Genomic DNA, 17,293 nt, shown 5'->3' with positions numbered 1-17,293 from the left:
TGTTTTTTAAATACTTTATATGGTAAAAATACAGCAAAAATATTTTATTTTGTTCAAAGAGGAAAAAATATACTGCTATGGTCACGGTTCTCAGGATGATCCACGTGGTCTCTGGCTCCCCGACGACGCGCGGTGGCGTGGGCCGGCTCCAGACGCGGCGCCCGCAGCCTCAGTCGTTTATCAGAGCCAAGATCATACTGCGGGGAGAAGAGATCGGTGTTACCGACGTCTCCTCAGCGGTGTTCCTGCACAGCCCGGCCCGGCCACGCTGCTGTCTGGGGCTCAGCAAGGAACAGACCATCGTTTACACGTAAAAGAAAGAATGTCCGGGGGCCCCTGGGGAGCTCAGTCAGCCGAGCGTCTGACTCTTGATTTCTGCTCAGGTCGTGAGGTCACGGTCGTGAGATCGAGCCCCGAGTGGGGCTCTGTGCCGACAGTGGAGCTCTGAGCCTGCTTAGGATTCTCTCTCTCCCTCTCTCCCCTCCCCTGCCCGTGCTTGCTCTCTCTCTAAATAAACTTTTAAAAAATGTGTAATTAGGGCCTCTCAAAGCCTTAATTTTTTTCACTTAGAAAAACAATAAATAACTGGGGTGGGGGTGGGAGTACAACCTAAAACCAACGTTGGGCTACAGTTTGGAGCAAACACAGAAAACCAAACAAGACTTTAATTCTCTGCACATGCAAACTGCAGCCCGGCAGTAGTGCACCGGGCAGGACCCTCGCTTCCACGCGGGATTCCGGGCTGTTCCTGGGTGCCACCCGCGCGGCCTGACGGCGTCTGACACTCAGCGGTCGCTCAGTAAACACTCTGCTAAAACCACCACAGTTAACAGCAGCAACGAAACTACCATCATTTCCTTTCCCTGCTTAGATGACCAAACTTCACAGAAACCCTCTTACACGTTACTAATGCAGTGATTCGTTGCCCAAATTTAACCAAACCAGGTGTAGCCCACGTGCAGCACAGATTCACGGGAGCGGCTGATCCCCGTGAAAGATTCTGAGAGTTTACCGCCAGTCAGCACAAACCTACATGCTTTACATGCATTATCTCATTTAGTCCAGATCACAATCCAACGAGGCAGGCATTAGATACCGTCCCATTTTCAGACAAAGAAACTGAGGCATAGAGAGGTTAAGAAGCAGCCCTGGGTCACACGGTAAGCGGTCGCCCCCAGACCGCACGAGCCCAGCACCCAAGCAGAACACCAAGAGCATCGACCCCATCACTATCTGAAGAATACAGGCATTTCTCCCTTTCACTCTGTGTAAGAAACACGGACGGATGTGACTGTCCGCCACGCGGCAGGCGATTCCAGACAGAAGCTGCGTGAAATCCCCGCATTAGAAACCTGACAAGGGGCACGTCGGGCTCTGTGCTGTCGGCCTCCGTCCCCCCTCTCTGCCCCTCCCTTGCTCACACGCTCGCTCTCTCTCTCTCAAAAATAAGTAAACATTAAAAATAAATTATTAAAGGGGCGCCTGGGTGGCTCAGTCTATTAAGCATCTGAGTCTTAATTCTGGCTCATGTCATGATCTCCTGGTTCACGGGTTCGAGCCCCACGTTGGGCTCTGTGCCGGCAGCATGGACCCTGCTTGGGATTCTCTCTACCCCTCCCCTGCTCACCCTCAGTCTCTGAAAATAAACTTAAAGAAAAAACCTGCCATCTCTATGCAGTTTCTAAATATCGGAACCCTTTGAGTGACGAAAATTTAGGCCAACACAAGTTCTTTCTAACAGTCCTCATGCCTGTGTGAAAAATTAAAATTTACCTGGGAAGAGAAATAGGAATGATCTCGTTAAGGCTGCATAAAAAAGGTTAAGCCTGACTTCTAGTCTCCTAAAGGTTTAATCGAATCACACACACGATTTTTTTCTCTTCTTTGCTCGACTCCTTGGCCTGGGGACAGATAAGGGAAAAGGTGGCATGTTTCTCCCTAAAACACAATTTAAGGTTCAGACAGGACCGCACGAGGCTTCCCGCGTCTGGGGGCCAGTCCTTGCTGGTAGCCCTCACTCCCCATCCGCTACGACTGGAAGGCAGACGCGGTTTTACGGGGACGGGCTGCCCGGCACGTGGCGAGGCGGCGCACACCTACGTCCTCACCACATCCCCCGGAGACCCGAGGCGGCCGGTCCCTGGGAGCCGGGGACAGCCTCCGCAGCCACGGAGCAACTAACATCCCAAGTACCTACGGCAGGTCACGCAGATCGCCGATCCGATGACACAGAAGTCTAGGCCGGGAGAATTCCACAGGGTCCCCCAAGGCTCCACAGCGCTGCCGCAGAACCCACAGCCCCCCACCGTGAGCAGGCGTCCGTGCAGGACAACGCCAGGGGGCCGTGAACTCACCTGTAAAGATACATGAAGAAACAGAGCAAGTGGAAACCAAGCTTGATCATGGCTTCCTTCATGTGCGACTTCAGCTGACCCCGATTGTGGATCTCTGTCGGGTCGAACACTCCCATGTTACCACTCGGCACCATAATGAACCTGAGGCACACGCGATAAAAGGAAATCCAATCATCAGCACAAACATTCAAAGTAAGCACCCAACAACAACCAGCCTTTATTTTTATTTTTTTTAATTTTTTTTTTCAATGTTTTTTATTTATTTTTGGGACAGAGAGAGACAGAGCATGAACGGGGGAGGGGCAGAGAGAGAGGGAGACACAGAATCGGAAACAGGCTCCAGGCTCCGAGCCGTCAGCCCAGAGCCCGACGCGGGGCTCGAACTCACGGACCGCGAGATCGTGACCTGGCTGAAGTCGGACGCTCAACCGACTGCGCCACCCAGGCGCCCCAACAACCAGCCTTTAGAAGTGACCAATCACAGGGGCGCCTGGGTGGCTCACTCGGTTAAGCTTCAGCTCAGGCCATGATCTCGCAGTTCACGAGTTCAAGCCCCACGTCAGGCCCTGTGCTGACAGCTCAGAGCCCAGAACCTGCTTTGAATTCTGTGTCTCCCTCTCTTTCCCTGCCTCTCCCGTGCTCGTGCGTGCTCGCTCTCTCTCGCGCTCTCTCTCAAAAACATAAAAAAATAAAAGTGACCAATCACAGCAACCTAAAATTCAGACCAGACACGGACGGACTGAGTCTGATGTCGTCGTTGGCCACCATGTGGTTTTCCTCTGAAAGATACAACGCTTGTTAATTTTCTGCCCTCTAAACAAATCTGGTAACACTCTAGAGAAGGGTATTTTATGCTTTGAGACCCTTTTACCCACCTGTAGAAAACTTCTAAATCGGTCATACCTACGGCCGTTTTCCAGCAGACACAGCCAAGGGGACTCCAAAACCAAACCAATTTTATCAAGTTCTTAGAAACTTCTTTATCTAGAAAGTTCTGAAATAATTAATACAATTCGTCCCACAACACCTTTACGGGGAGGAGCAGTCTCAGTTATTCCCATGTCACAAAGGAGGGAGGCTCCTGACCCGAGGATGACACTCCTCCATCCGCACGGTCTGTGAATGGTGCCGGTTTACAGACCCAATTTGGAGGAGACAGAAGGGAAATGATCTAGAGTAAGCGCTACCCCGATAAAACAAAACCCCTCTTCGGTTCAGACAGTAGACAGTTCAGACACGGCACGTAACGTCTAACTTTACGGAACTGTTAAAAACGCAGGCTGAGTGCACGGTATTAAGCGATCATACCCCGACGAGTCAGAGATGCCCTCTGCGGAGCGGTGGAGGCGCAGCAGTTGTGGGGACGGGAGCAAGGGCCACAAGGCAAAGCAAGGGAGGGCACAGCGAGCCCGCGCCGCGTTCTGACGCCAGACCAGTTCGACCCAATGTTCCCAGACTCGGGAGGGACTCCCAACTTTTTAAAAAAGTCTGAAGACCCCGGTTTAACACGCCGGGGAAGCCCTCAGGCTTTCCCGCTTCCTTCCCATCGCTGCACGTGCACCAGGTGCTCCCCCACACGACCCCCTTTACGGCCGAGGAGCCGGCTCACTCGGGGAGCGTCCACCCGCTTCGACACCTCTCGGGACTACATGTGCAAGGACGTGCCCTAACCTCGCACGGGCCGGTCCCTTCCTACCATGCGCAGTTCTCACATGGACGTCTGTGAGATGCAAATGCCCCCGAGTTCCACAAACTTAACCCCCCCCCCACTCCCCCAATCCTGCCGCCCCCGAGTAACCGAGAGCCGAGCGACTCCGCTCCGTCTCAGAGCCCTCTCCCGCGGGTCCTGACCGCCCCGGCCCTCATCTGTCACCGACAGGCGGTCAGACTCCATCTCCGTCCGCCCTCCCCCCCGAGTCCCGCTCACACGGGGGTGTCCTCTGCACGCCCGCGTCCCACCCCTGCCTCCTGGCTCTTCCCCACCAGCCGGTCCTTACCACCCGATGTTCCCAGGAAATCTTCCCAAAAACCACTTCCTTCATCAGCTCAGCTGCTCAAAAGCATACAGAGCGAACAAGACGCACAAATGGCTGCGAAGCACATTCGAAGGTACCCAGGTCGTTAGTCCCCAGAGAAATGGGGTCAGAACCACAGCGAAACACGACGCCCAATGGGATGGCTCAAACGAAAGGTCACAGGGGCGCCGGGTGGGCTCAGTCGGAAGGGCGTGCGGTTCATGATCCGCTGGTCACGACCGCGGGGGGAGACGCTACTTAAATTAAAAAAAAGAAAGACACACAACAAGAGGTGTTGGCGAGGATGTGGAGAAACGGGAACCCACACACACAGCTGATGGGAACACAAAATGGTGCGGCTGCTTTCGAAGCCCAGGCGGCTCCTCAAAAAGTTCAGTGTAAAGTTACCACATGAGCCAGCAAATCCACTCCTAGGAAAAGAAAACGTGTGTCCGCACAAAAACACGCACGTGAATGTTCACAGGGCAATTGTTCGTAAGGGCCGGAAAGTACAAACAACGGAAATGCCCATCCGCTGCATAAACAAAATGCAGGCCGTCCACACGGTGGAACGGGATTCGGCAACTAAAGGGAATGAACACGGTACCCGCCACACGGATGAGCCTGGAAAACGTGCCGAGTGACAAAACCAGTCACGAAAGAGCACATATTGATCGCTCCTGTCTGACAAGTCTGCACAGAATAGGTTATCTTATGAGAGACAGAAGGTAAACTGATTGCTCGGGGCCAGGGGAGGGGAGGGGAAGGGAAGGGAGGGGAGGGGAGGGGAGGGGAGGGGAGGGGAGGGGAGGGGAGGGGAGGGGAGCGGAGGGGAGGGGAGCGGAGGGGAGAAGAGGGAAGGGAAAGGAGAGGCAAGGGGGAGGAAAGTGGAGGGGAGAGGAGAGGAGGAGAGGAGGAGAGGGGAGGGGGAGGGGAAGGGTAGCGGAGGGGAGGAGAGACTGCTAATGGGTATAGGGCTTCCTTCTGGGGTGAGGAGCATGTTCTAGAACAGACTGGTGCCGGCTGCTTACACGTATGAACATACTAGAAAGATCCTGAACAGAGAACCCGCAGTGGGTGAACGTCCTGCCACCAGGGCGCGTGCCGACACACGGGCTCCGCGGGCCGGTGCGCACGGTTCTGGGTGGCGCGTCCTGACCGCGTCAGCAGCTGTTCCGGCTCCCTCGTCCGCGCCTGCAGCCTGCCGGCCCTCGCGCCTGGTGCGTCTGCCTCCAGCCCCCCAGCGCTCCCTTGCCCGCACACCCTGGAGAAGTCCTTCCCCCTCCCGTCTGTCAGACCTTCCCCTTCCCCTCGTAGGCTCTGCGCAGACACCCCTCCTGGGAAGGTCCCAGCGCGAGGCCTCCCCGCCACCCGCCGGGTGGCCCAGCCGGCCTCGTACTGAAGCCAGCTGCCTATTTTGTCACTCAGCGTTTGCCTCTTGGCCCGCGGGCAGAGCCCGTCTCACACAGGTCCGCGCCCCCAAAAGCAGGAAGTGCAGATGTCTGAAAAGAGGAAAGTGTCCGTCTGTTGACTTTTTTTCTAAACCTTTTTAAGTAGCAGGTAAATCTGGGAACAGCCAGCCAATCTGTCACTGGGGGAATAAATTATCAGGGCAATAAACCCACGTGATCTTTGTGATGGCAGGAAACAGAATCTATAGAACTTTTCTGTCCCCCCCCAGTAAACCCGCTAGAACCATCCATCATACTTGGTACCACGCACGAAGAAGCCGCATGGAGCTAGCCTCCCTTCCTCTGGCACACTCTGCTGTCACAGACGAATGACGGTACGGGCTCGGGGAGTCACTGAGATACAGTCTCAGGATTCCCGCTCTCCCTCCCAAATTCCCGTTCCTGATCACAGGGATACTGAGCCATGCTCAAAGTCTGCGTGGGACGGCACCTTGCCAACTGGGGCAGGGGCCCGTGCTCTGGCTGAGCTCAGGTCAGGGTGCTGGTCTCCGGGATGACCATGCAGGGACACTGAGAAACTTAAAAAGTAATGGTTTCCCTCTGGAAAAGGGGTCCAGAGATTTAAAATCCCTTCCGTGGCTCAGGTCGTAGTCTCACGATCTTTTTAAATTCATCCCCCAAATCTGCTCACTTCCTCCTCCTCACAGCCTTCTGTGTGCTATCACCTCCTCCCACCCTCCCTTATTCTTTTCTTTATCCTTCTTCTTTTTCTTAGGTCTTATTTATTTAAGTAATCTCTATACCCAACACAGGACTCGAACTAAGGACCTTAAGAGTCACATGCGCTTCTGAGCGCATCTCCATCCTTCTGATTCTAACTACAGTTTTTCATATTTATTTATTTACTGTTTTTAATGTTTATTTTTGAGAGAGAGAGAGGGAGAGACAGAATGTGAGCAGGAGAAGAGCAGAGAGAGACAGGAGACACAGAATCCAAAGCAGGCTCCAGGCTCCAAGCTGTCAGGACAGAGCCCAGTGTGGGGCTCGAACCCATAAACCTCGAGATCATGACCTGAGCTGAAGTCAGACGCCCAACCCACTGAACCACCCAAGCGCCTCCCTAACTGCACTTTAAAATCACATTTATGGGACTCCTGGCTGCCTCTATCAGAAAAGCACGTGACTCATGATCTCGAGGTCCTGAGTTCGAGCCTCACATTGGGTTATGGAGATTACTAAAAATAAATAAACTTTTAAAAAATTAATCAACTTTAAAAAATAAAAATAAAAACTCACACGTAAAAATATGATGAATGATTACACCTCAAAAAACTAGATAAAAATAAAACCAAAACCTAAAAATTTAGCAGAGCAGCAAGGCACAATAAAAGCAATCCCATCCCCCCACAGACCTTCACAAGAAAATGCGTCCCGTATAACTGCCCCACTGCAGTAACAGCACATCCAGCGTGTGTCCGCTGAGCGGGGCCTGAAACACTTCCCGAATGCGTTAAGGTACAGTTCTGACGTGATCTACTCTGCAGGCTTTAAAGTGAAATCCTCGGGGCACCTGAGCAGCTCAGCTGAGCGCGTCTGACTCTTGATTTCAGCTCAGGTCCTGATCTCACAGTTGGTGAGATCGAGCCCCATGTGGGGCTCTGCACTGACAGAGTGGAGCCTGCTTAGTATTTCCTCTCTCTCTCTCTCTCTCTCTCTCTCTCTCTCTCTCTCTCTCTCTCCCTCTCTCCCTCCCTCCCCCTCTCTCTCTCAAATAAACTTAAAACAAAATTAGAGTACAAAGATAAATTAAAAACTAAAGTGAAATTCTCTCTGAAGCATTCCCAGTATATTCTAATTAAAACCTACAATATAAGTAACAAGAATCTTATATTCTTAGACTAGTGACCACTCTTATGGAAAACACACATGTCCTTAGACATCGCAACCGAACATTACAAATTGTTAAAATTTATGCGTGTAAATTCGTGTTCTGACTCTAAGGCTGGACGATGCAAACTGCTATTGCCAAAGTAAACAGGAATTTATGCTGACTCCACGTGGCATTCGGCTGTCAGTTATTTCGTGACTGGCACATATTTTATTGCAGAAAAAAAGCATTAAAACATTTTTTTAAATTTTCCTTTAAATGCCAGGACACGAAGCATCAGTAAACAAACTAAACTATACTCACCGATATATATTCCAAGTGGCAACGGGCAGGTTGAGAAGGAAGATGAACCAGTGCAATGAGATGAGCATTAACACGGTGACGACGGTGTGGCCGATCAGTTCGGGAATGACCCACTGCAAGGGAAGAACACGGCGTTACATCGCCCTGCTGTGTTCTTCCCGGACGTCCGTGTTATCTGAAGCTAAGTCAGTGGATACGCAGCGTTTACAAGCTAGTGTTCCAAGATTTATTTTTAGACTCGGATGACCCAGATGTGCATACGCTGCCAATGCTCACGCCGTGCAAACACGTCACACACAGCTTAAACATAATGCACTTAAATTGCAATTAAGTTTTATCCTCAGCAAAGGTTCAGATTCATTCACTAAGCGGGTATGAATGACAACTGGGGAAGAAACGGAGCATCGTTTACCTGCTATTCCGAGGTCTGTGCCAAAGCCCCTCGCTCTAACTGGGGTGGTTTATATCCAAATATACACTGCCTTGCAAATCAGAATATCAATCTTAAACATTCTCCAATCTCCCGAACCATGAGGGAAATCCTCTCTCTCTCTCTCTCTCTCTCTCTCTCTCACACACACACACACACACACACACACACGTACTTTAACAGCTCACACACACACACACACACACACACACACACACACACACGTACTTTAACAGCTCACAGTAACAGCGAGGAGCTGACCAAATATGACAACGGACCCGGATCCGGGAATCCCAGCCTGCTGGCCCCACGGCACCCGGGCCCTTACCTACGCGTGCTGCCAACCGCGGGGTACTCTACTGCTCATGCGCCAACAGCTGTGGCAGCAGGCCCTCCTTCCACCAGTAATCCTCCTCCCCTGCGAACAGAGACTTTCCTTTCCGTGGAAGTTAACAGTAACAGGCAGACACAAACTGCCTCTTGCAGAAAGCAGAAAGGCAAAACTCAGAGAGGTTAAGTAATTTGCCCAAGGTCACAAAGCTACTTAGTTGGCAGAATAAAATAGTCTAAGTCCAAACACACTGGGCCCAGGTCTCTCGCATTTCCATTTTGGATACTTTATTTTTGGAAACAAAGAAGGGATTTGCTAGGCCTTAAACCTAATTGGCAATCAACAAACTTTTAAAGACGCAAAAAGGAGTTTCTGAAGTGTAACCAACTGAGCACAACGCTTACAAGGGTAAGCTGCAGAAGTCAAACAAACCTGGAGCTGGATCCCTGCTCTCCCCTACTGATTGGCACCACAGGCTCAGGAAAGGTCGCTCTCCCTCTCGGAGCCACGGTTTTCGCATCTGTAAACCGTGGCTGAGGATGCCCGCACCTGCACCTCGCACCTCAGGACGCCGCTGCCCGGAAGGAGACCAGGCGTGGCCCCGCAGAGCTGGAAACGCTTTTACTGCTACCACCGGCCGCACCCTCGGCCCCCGGCCCCCGGCCCCCAGCCCCCAGCGTAGCTTCCAAACTGGATTTCTTACCTTGGGCGGCAGTCACTTTGTTTTACAGCCACTAACGAGAGGCAAGAGTCTTAGGAAGCGACACTTCGCTTTCCTCTGCTCGCTTTCCTTCCTTTCAGCCAAGCCCTGTGTTTTCGTGGTCGTCCCTCCTCAGCGAGGTGTCCTCCCCCTAACTTGCTCTCTGAAAGTCCTCCCGTGGAGTAACTGAACAGCACGCGACAGAACACGTGCGAACAGCTGCCCTTTCGGGTGCCCCAGCAAGAGTCCAGGGGGACGCCGATGACCCCGCGGTGAGGCGGCCTGTCTACACGTCGGCCCACAGCCTGGCCCACGGCCTGGCGCCTCCGTGAGTGCGTGCCTTGCCCTAAGCACGGATAGACGGCCGTGTACCAGAAATTGAGGAAGCCCCCCCGAGGGGAAAACAAAGGGAAAGGAGCTTGGAGGAAGCAGATATAATGTAGGAAGCAGAAGGCAATTTCAAAACTATTCTAATCGAGATTCTCAGAGAGCCAGGACACTCACACCTGAGCAAGGGAACAAGGTCTCAGAAATGCAAACCTTGCCGTAAATGGCGTGTCTGTAGGAAATCAGAAGATGAAGCAGAAGGAATCTTAAGACCAAAAGGCAGAACAAAACCCAAAGGGACAAAAATTTTAAAAAAGAACGGGCAGAGAATCCAGCAGATGAATTATCCAGTGCGTGAAAGTTGGTGAAAGAGAAGAGAGAAAAAGAGGGGAGGGGCGCCCGGGTGGCTCAGTCCATTGGGCGCCCACTCTTGATTTCGGCTCAGGTCGTGATCTCACAGCTTGTGAGATGGAACCCCGTGTCGGGCTCTGTGCTGAGCATGGACCTGCCTGGGATTCTCTCTCTCCCTGCCCCTCCCCCATGTGCACATGCACAGGCTCTTTCCCTCAAAATAAATCATCATTAAAAAAAAAAATACAACCCAGCTGGTAAAATAAATAACCATTCTCCTAAAGATGAGAAGGCTGAACGTAATATAATGCTGATTACACCTCGATTTTTTTTAAAAAGTCTTGCAGTTTGGCAGATAAATACACACAAAATCTTTTATTTCGAAGACTAGGTCTATCACTGTATGAAACCACATTCTGGAAAATTCAAAATAAAGAAAAAAAGAAGAGGAGGAATATAGTTTGCCAGAAATTTTAATTGTCCGAATGTCACGTTTCTCCCCCATGGACCAGAGAAATAGAAGCAGATGCAGAAGAGAAAAAACACACGGGAGTGACTTCCGGGTGAAGCCGAGAGCACCTCGCAGGATTTAGTGAGCTGTGGCGTGAACTTTTATCCAGAAAGTCTTCTGTCTGCTCAGCTCGTAAAATGAATCAGGACTAACTGGTTTCCCTACATCCAGAGGAACCCTGCGGTTCAGAGCATCCTTGCCAACACAGAGTTCTGACCATGCACTAAAGGTAAAATGGTCTCGAGACAAATCAACTAATTTATTCCATTTCTCAGCAAACCACGAAAAGAAGGTCATCTTTTATGCAACAAAACAGACTGGGCTTTTTAGTCACGAGCAGGGAGGATGGGTTTCGACACAGAAGACAAAAACGATTATCTTCATAACAAGCCTTTTCGTCCCAAAGTACCTACGGACACAGGGACAAGGTAGAAGCCGAGTAAAGCAACAAATTTCAAGTGGGGTCTCCCAGTACAGTTTCACGATCTAAAATACTGCAGAAACACAGTAGTTCTACAAACATTCCAACGAGGAGGAAACAACATATACTTCAAAACCAAATATACATATGTTGGTTATCTATAATAACCTCAAACACAAAAAACGAGTAAGGAAATGTCTTACCTTGTTTAATTTGGAGCAACATGATCTAGCATTAATGTAATCACATTCTAAATCGGACAATGTAATTATCTGAGGATCAAGATAAGGAATTACAAGACTTTTTTTTTTTTTTAACTTTTTGTTTTATTTATTGTTTTTGAGAGAGAGCGTGCACGTGAGAGCATAGGCAGGGGAGGGACAGAGACAGAGAGGGAGACACAGACTCCTTAGCAGGCTCCAGGCTCCGAGCTGTCAGCACAGAGCCTGATGTGGGGCTTGAACTCGTGAACCGTGAGATCATGACCTGAGCCACCCTGGTGCCCCTACAAGACTTTTTTCTTTGTTATAGCTAAATGTTTTCAAGTTTCGGAAAAAAAACCCAACTGTAGTGCAGAATTAGATTTGCCTTGAAAAAATTTTAGTTATTTCCTTAAAGTTCACTCATTAGACAACTCAATTTTCTCATTTATGTTCCTTCAACAAATTATTTTCACAAAAGAATCTTAGTATGCTCAATTCTCAAGTGACCCATACCAGAACATCCAATCTGACTTCCTCAAAAGTGAAAATGACCATAAGAATCGGAAAATAAGACCTATAAAAACAACTTAAATGTGAAAAACCTGAATAGACCCCACTATCGATACAGTGGGGTCACAGGTGAGCAGTGGTTATGGCTCCCTCATGGAGGATTTGTTTTCCTCGTATTTTTCTCTCTTTCCCAAACTTTGCACAGTAAGCACACATTCTAGTAGAATTAAGCAAAAAACGAGTTTTAGCATAGAATATAAACTCACAAAAATGTGAGGACAGACACAGAAGGAAACGGCCTCAACTGAATGATACAAGGCCTGAAAACTACTGTCAAATAAATTCTCCACCCCCCACCCCCTGCCCCCCAATAGCTGGGACAAAGCAGAAAGGAAACAGCAAAATGCTGAAGATCACTGTCGGCAGGCGACAGAAACACGGGGTTTATTACACGACACTCTCTACTGTAATGTTTGGAAATGTCCAATAGCACAAGTGAAAGTAGGTGTTCTCACCCAAATCCTAAACATTTCTGTACGGATATTCCCCTATCACCTCAACACAATGAAAGTCAAACTCGTCACCGTCTCCACAAATTGTTCCACGTCCACGCGGGTTTCGTTTCTGTCGCCGACACAAGCATCACCTGTCCAGGCTCAAACCCCGGCGGGGTCATCGCTGCCTTCGTGTTCACACCCCACACGCAGCCTTCACCGGCCTGCTCTGCCCAGGAATCCTGCCTTCCACCGGCCCACGGTTCAAACCCTATTTCAAACCCACACAGGCCCATTCCCCAATGGTTTCTTACCTTCCAGTCTTTCCTCTTTCCAACCCACTCTACAGACTCATCTTCCTAACACACCATTTGTTAATGTCAAGAACATTCCATGGCTCCCTACTGCCTCGAGGATAGAAGTGAAAGCTCAAGTTGTCCCCACCTTCACAGGCAAACCTTTCAAAGTCTGATCTCATCCAGCCTTTCCAACCTTGACCTTCTCCGGCCAAAATCAACCGTGTGCTCCAGATGCTCTATGCCTTGACCCCATCACCCAGGAATGCCATAAACATGCCTGTCTCTGCACCTTTGCTCTTGTCTGATTCCGAACACCCACCCCTCCCCTTCGGCACAGGCTTTCTTCGGGGTTCGAAGTCCAGGAAAACTCCCATCCCTACAGCACTTCTACCCTGACCGCTTCTACCTCCAGAAGGAAGCTCAGGCAACTATCCAAAATGACAGTAACGTGCTGAATCCCAGCCAAACACACCCTACACGCACCTTAATGTCTACCTAACACTTTCCTTTGTACACAATTTGCTATAAGCCAAGGCTATTTTAAATCGAGCCTAGCTTTCCAAACATCAAAACCAGAAACCCAGGTTTTATTTCTCTGTTAAGTCCCAGTTCATTATGTCACAAGAGGGACATAGGTCACCAAAATTTAGGCCAGTAATTCTGCTTTTTCAGTCACTTCACCAAGCCTAATAAAACTGAAGGTTCTTGGGTGCCTGGCTGGCTCAGTCGGTGGAGCCTGCGACTCTCGATCCCGGGGTCATGAATTTGAGCCCCCTGTTGGGTGTAGAGATTACTTAAAAATAAAATCTTGAGGGCTGCTGGGGTGGCTCAGTCCGTTAAGCACCTGACTCCGGCTCAGTTTGTGTGTTCGAGCCTCGTGTCAGGCTCTGTGCTGACAGCTTGAGACTGGAGCCTGCTTTGGATTGTGTCTCCCTCTCCCTGCCCACCCCCCTCCGCACCACTTATGCTGTCTGAATAAACATTAAAAAAACATTTTTTTTAATAAAAAATAAAAATCTTTAAAGCAAAAAACAAAACAACCTGAAGTTCTCGTTAGAATTCATCTGTTAAAGAAAAAACTGCAGCTGAACTGGGCTGGGGTGGGGCAGAGCCCAGGGGCCACGGGGCGGGCACTGTGCTGGGTGCCGAACGTGTGTTCTCACTACACACACACACACACACACACACACAGACACACACACACACACACGCGCGCGCGCGCCCCTTCCTGGCAAGTAAACACTTCCCATTTCACCCAGAACAGAGGCAGGTGCAACACTGCGCACAGCGAGCCTCTGGCTGAGCACTGGGGTCCTCACTGCAAACTGTGTCCATTCCCTGCAGATCAGGCTGCCTGTCCCTAACAAAGTTCGAGGTCACACCGATAAACCCACGCCACGCCTATCCCCAAGCCAGGGTGCTCTGGAGAAAAGAAAGTTTGATTCGCTCAGAAAGCAACCCGAGGGGGCTTCCGACTCTCGATGGTGGCTCAGGCCACGATCTCACGGGTTGTGTGGGGTGGAGGCCCCGTAGGGCTCTGCGCTGACAGCAAGGAGCCTGCTTGGGGTCCTCTCTCTCCCTCTCTGCCCCTCCCCCCGCTCGCTCTCTCAAGAAATAAACATTAAAACAAAAAGCAAAAGGAAAACATGACAAAGGAAGCAGCCCCCGTGATCTCCGAGGAAGGACAAGGGGCAGCCTGGCACGGATTCTTCCCCGCTGTTTAAGGACCTCTGACTGGCCCGGGGCTGGACGCTCCCTGCGGGCGGGTGCGGGTCCCCCATCCACGCAGGGGCCCCGAAAACCGCGTGACGACAGCACACGACCACAAAGTGCGGGCGCGGCCGGGCACCGACGCCAAGGCGGCCGCCGCAGGGGCCCCGCAAGCCCGGTCCGCACGACGCCCGCTTGCCGCCACGGCCCCCGCAGGGGGGACGCCCGCCGGCCCGCGCGCCCCCGGCAAGGGCGGGTGGGGAGGGGAAGGGCTCAGCGGCAGCGGCGAGGGGGACGGCGGGGGGAGGGAGGGGGTGCGCGAGCGGCAGCGGGGCCGGCCTCCCGCCCGGCTCCGCGCTCGGGGCCCGGGCCCCCCACTCCCGCGCACCTGCCCGGCCCCGCCTCAGCCCCGTCCCTCGGGCGCCGGGCCCGGCCGGCCTGCGCCCGCCTCAGCCAAGGATACGAAGTACACCGAGAGGAAGATGAGCGCGCAACAGTCGAGGAGAGAGAAGACGAACACCACCGCCTCCATCCTCCTCCGCCGCCGCTCCTTCCGTCAAACCGGCCCCGGCGCCCGGCGCGCCCGCCCGCCCCTGATAGGCCCTCGCCGGGGCCGCTGGGGCGCGTAGTCCCGGCGCCGCGGCATGCCGGGACTTGTAGTCCGCCGCCGCCGTCCCGACGCAGGCTGGGAAGTGTAGTTCGCGAGCCCCGACGTGGACGCGAGGCGAGGGCCGAGTTCCACCTTCATCCTGACCGGTCCGGAAACGGTGACCAGAAGTAATCAGCGAGCATTCACAGAACGCTTGCGTCCCCCGGGCACCCGACTTGGCCACGGGAAGTGGTTCTCCCCGCAAAGCGCAAGTCCGACAGCGACAACCCCGCTGGAGACTCGCCCTCCTGAGGCCGCGTTGTCAGCGGGCCTCACCGTTCCCTGCCTCAGCTGTTGCAGCGCCCACTCGCTCCGCTGCAGACGTTAGGATTTTTGAAGACGCAGTGTGTTGTCTTGTTCACTTAAGCAAGTATTCACGCACCCGCCCCCACTGCAGGCCGAGACCTGCTCTGACCCCAGGCACAAAAACCAGCCAGGCAGGCCGGGAGTCACAGGGAAAAGGCCATTTATTTCAAAGGCAAAGTCCATCAAACTCACACATCTGTTCAACCAATACTTTATTTTTATTTCATTTTTAAGTAGGCTGCACACGCAACCTGGGGCTTAAACTCACGATCTTGGGATCAAGAGTCACAAGCCCAAGCAACTCCCAGCCAGGTATCCCCCCACCAGTATTTTCTGGTGCCAGCTAATATGTGCCAGCTCCTGGGCCCTACGGATACATGAAGAATGGCGGGGAAGGTCCTTACGTTCCGGTAGCTTCCATTACAATGGGGGAGACCGAGGGCAACAACAAAAATCTATTCCTGACAGGCAGTTGTAAGTAACTGGAAGAAGACAGGGAGGTGAAACGTTGCAGACTGAACAAAGCCAGGCTGACCAGCTAACATCTAATTTGAACTCTGAACAAAAGCGTGTTTCAGAAGATGGGAATCAGGATTGCAAAGGCCCCATTGCTCATAGAAACTTGACGTCTTTAAGGAACAGGAAAAAAGGACCATGTGGCTGTACTACAATGAACAAGCGGGTAGAATTTTGACCTGCCGTCAGAGGTGGCATGGAAAGGTCACACAGGCCTTGTGGACCCACCCCTCCCCCCACAAGTTTCACCTTTATTCTCATATGATGATAAACCACAGGACAGTTTTAAGTATAAAAGTACCTTGGTCTGATTTACATTCTAAAAACATCCTTCCATGGGTGCCTGGGTGGCTCAGTCGGTTGAGCGTCCGACTTCAGCTAGGTCATGATCTCACGGTCTGTGGGTTCGAATCCTGAGTCGGGCTCTGTGCTGACAGCTCGGAGCCTGCAGCCCGCTTCAGATTCCGTGCCTCCCTCTCTCTCTGCCCCAACCCACTCACATTCTGTCTCTCTCAAAAATAAAAAAACATCAAAAAAAAATTTTTTTTTAATAAAAAATAAATAAATTAATTAAAACATCCTTCTGTGTGGTGCACTATAGGTATGGAAGGGGTCAGGTTTGTCTGCAAGGAAACCACGTAGGAGAGGATGAATAAGGGGACCCATGTGACCGCAAACCAACAGGATTTCCTGGACGGGGCATAAATCCACAAGATCACCAATGGTTCGTAGGTTAATGCCAGACAGGGAACAGATGACAGACCAGCTAGGACTATACTCCCCCACACCTTGCACACACCACTGTCAGAGCGTTCATCACATCAACTGCTCCACGTGCCCAGCCAGCCATGCCCTAGATTACACTGAAAGTAACAGATGTTATTAGTTTTTGTACACCCCCGTAGCTTCCATCCTGTGAATAGCTGGCGTTTAATAAATGTTTGCTAAATGAATGACCTATACGGACTCTAAGGAGAAATTTCATTAAAATTATTCCAGATTTTATTAAAAACGTAAACCTAATCTCACGTTCCTCTCAAGTTGGAGCAGAAAACAACAGGCTATCCCACATTCTTTATGTGCTGTTTAATTCTGAGTAAAAAAAAAAAAAAAAAAAAAAAAATCTGGGACCAGAATCAAGAGTGAGAGTTGCAAGTTCTAATCAAGACAGTCTCTGCCTCATTCTACTTGAAAATTCAAAACATGGTTGCAATGGCAAAATTTGAGAGAACAATGTTGATCAGGATTCAAAAACAGTGTGTATGTGTGCAACATAGAGAGAGAAAGAGAGAGAGAGAGAGAAACAGAGAGATCAAGTCTTTGGGTTTAAAATATAGCTTGGGGCACCTGGGTGGCTCAGTCGATCTCAGGTCATGACTTCAGCATTCATGGGTCCAAGCCTCACAGTGGGTTCTGCACGGACAGTGCCAAGCCTGCTTGGGATTCTCTCTCTCAACCTCTCTCTCTGTCCCTCCCCTGCTCCTGCTCTCTCTCTCACTCGAAATAAACCTAAAAAAACTTTTTTAAATAAAATATGGGTTATGCTTTTAAAAGTACAAATTG

The 17,293-nt window shown here is 51.1% G+C and overlaps 1 protein-coding gene across 1 annotated transcript; it reads right to left on the bottom strand.

The window, feature by feature from the left end:
* On the bottom strand, positions 1 to 14,855 carry CNIH4 (cornichon family member 4). The gene is made up of 5 exons (XM_060643289.3): positions 14,723 to 14,855; positions 11,247 to 11,315; positions 7,973 to 8,085; positions 2,355 to 2,495; positions 1 to 197 (listed from the first exon to the last, which is right to left on the bottom strand). The coding sequence occupies exons 1-5, from the start codon at positions 14,789 to 14,791 to the stop codon at positions 170 to 172; spliced, it is 420 nt and encodes a 139-aa protein (XP_060499272.1). The 5' UTR covers positions 14,792 to 14,855; the 3' UTR covers positions 1 to 169.
* Between the last annotated feature and the right edge of the window lie 2,438 nt (positions 14,856 to 17,293).

This window comes from Panthera onca, chromosome F1 (genome assembly GCF_046562875.1).
Source record: "Panthera onca isolate mPanOnc1 chromosome F1, mPanOnc1 haplotype 2, whole genome shotgun sequence".
NCBI classification, from domain to species: domain Eukaryota; kingdom Metazoa; phylum Chordata; class Mammalia; order Carnivora; family Felidae; genus Panthera; species Panthera onca.
This window is presented reverse-complemented; position numbering and strand designations above follow the sequence as displayed.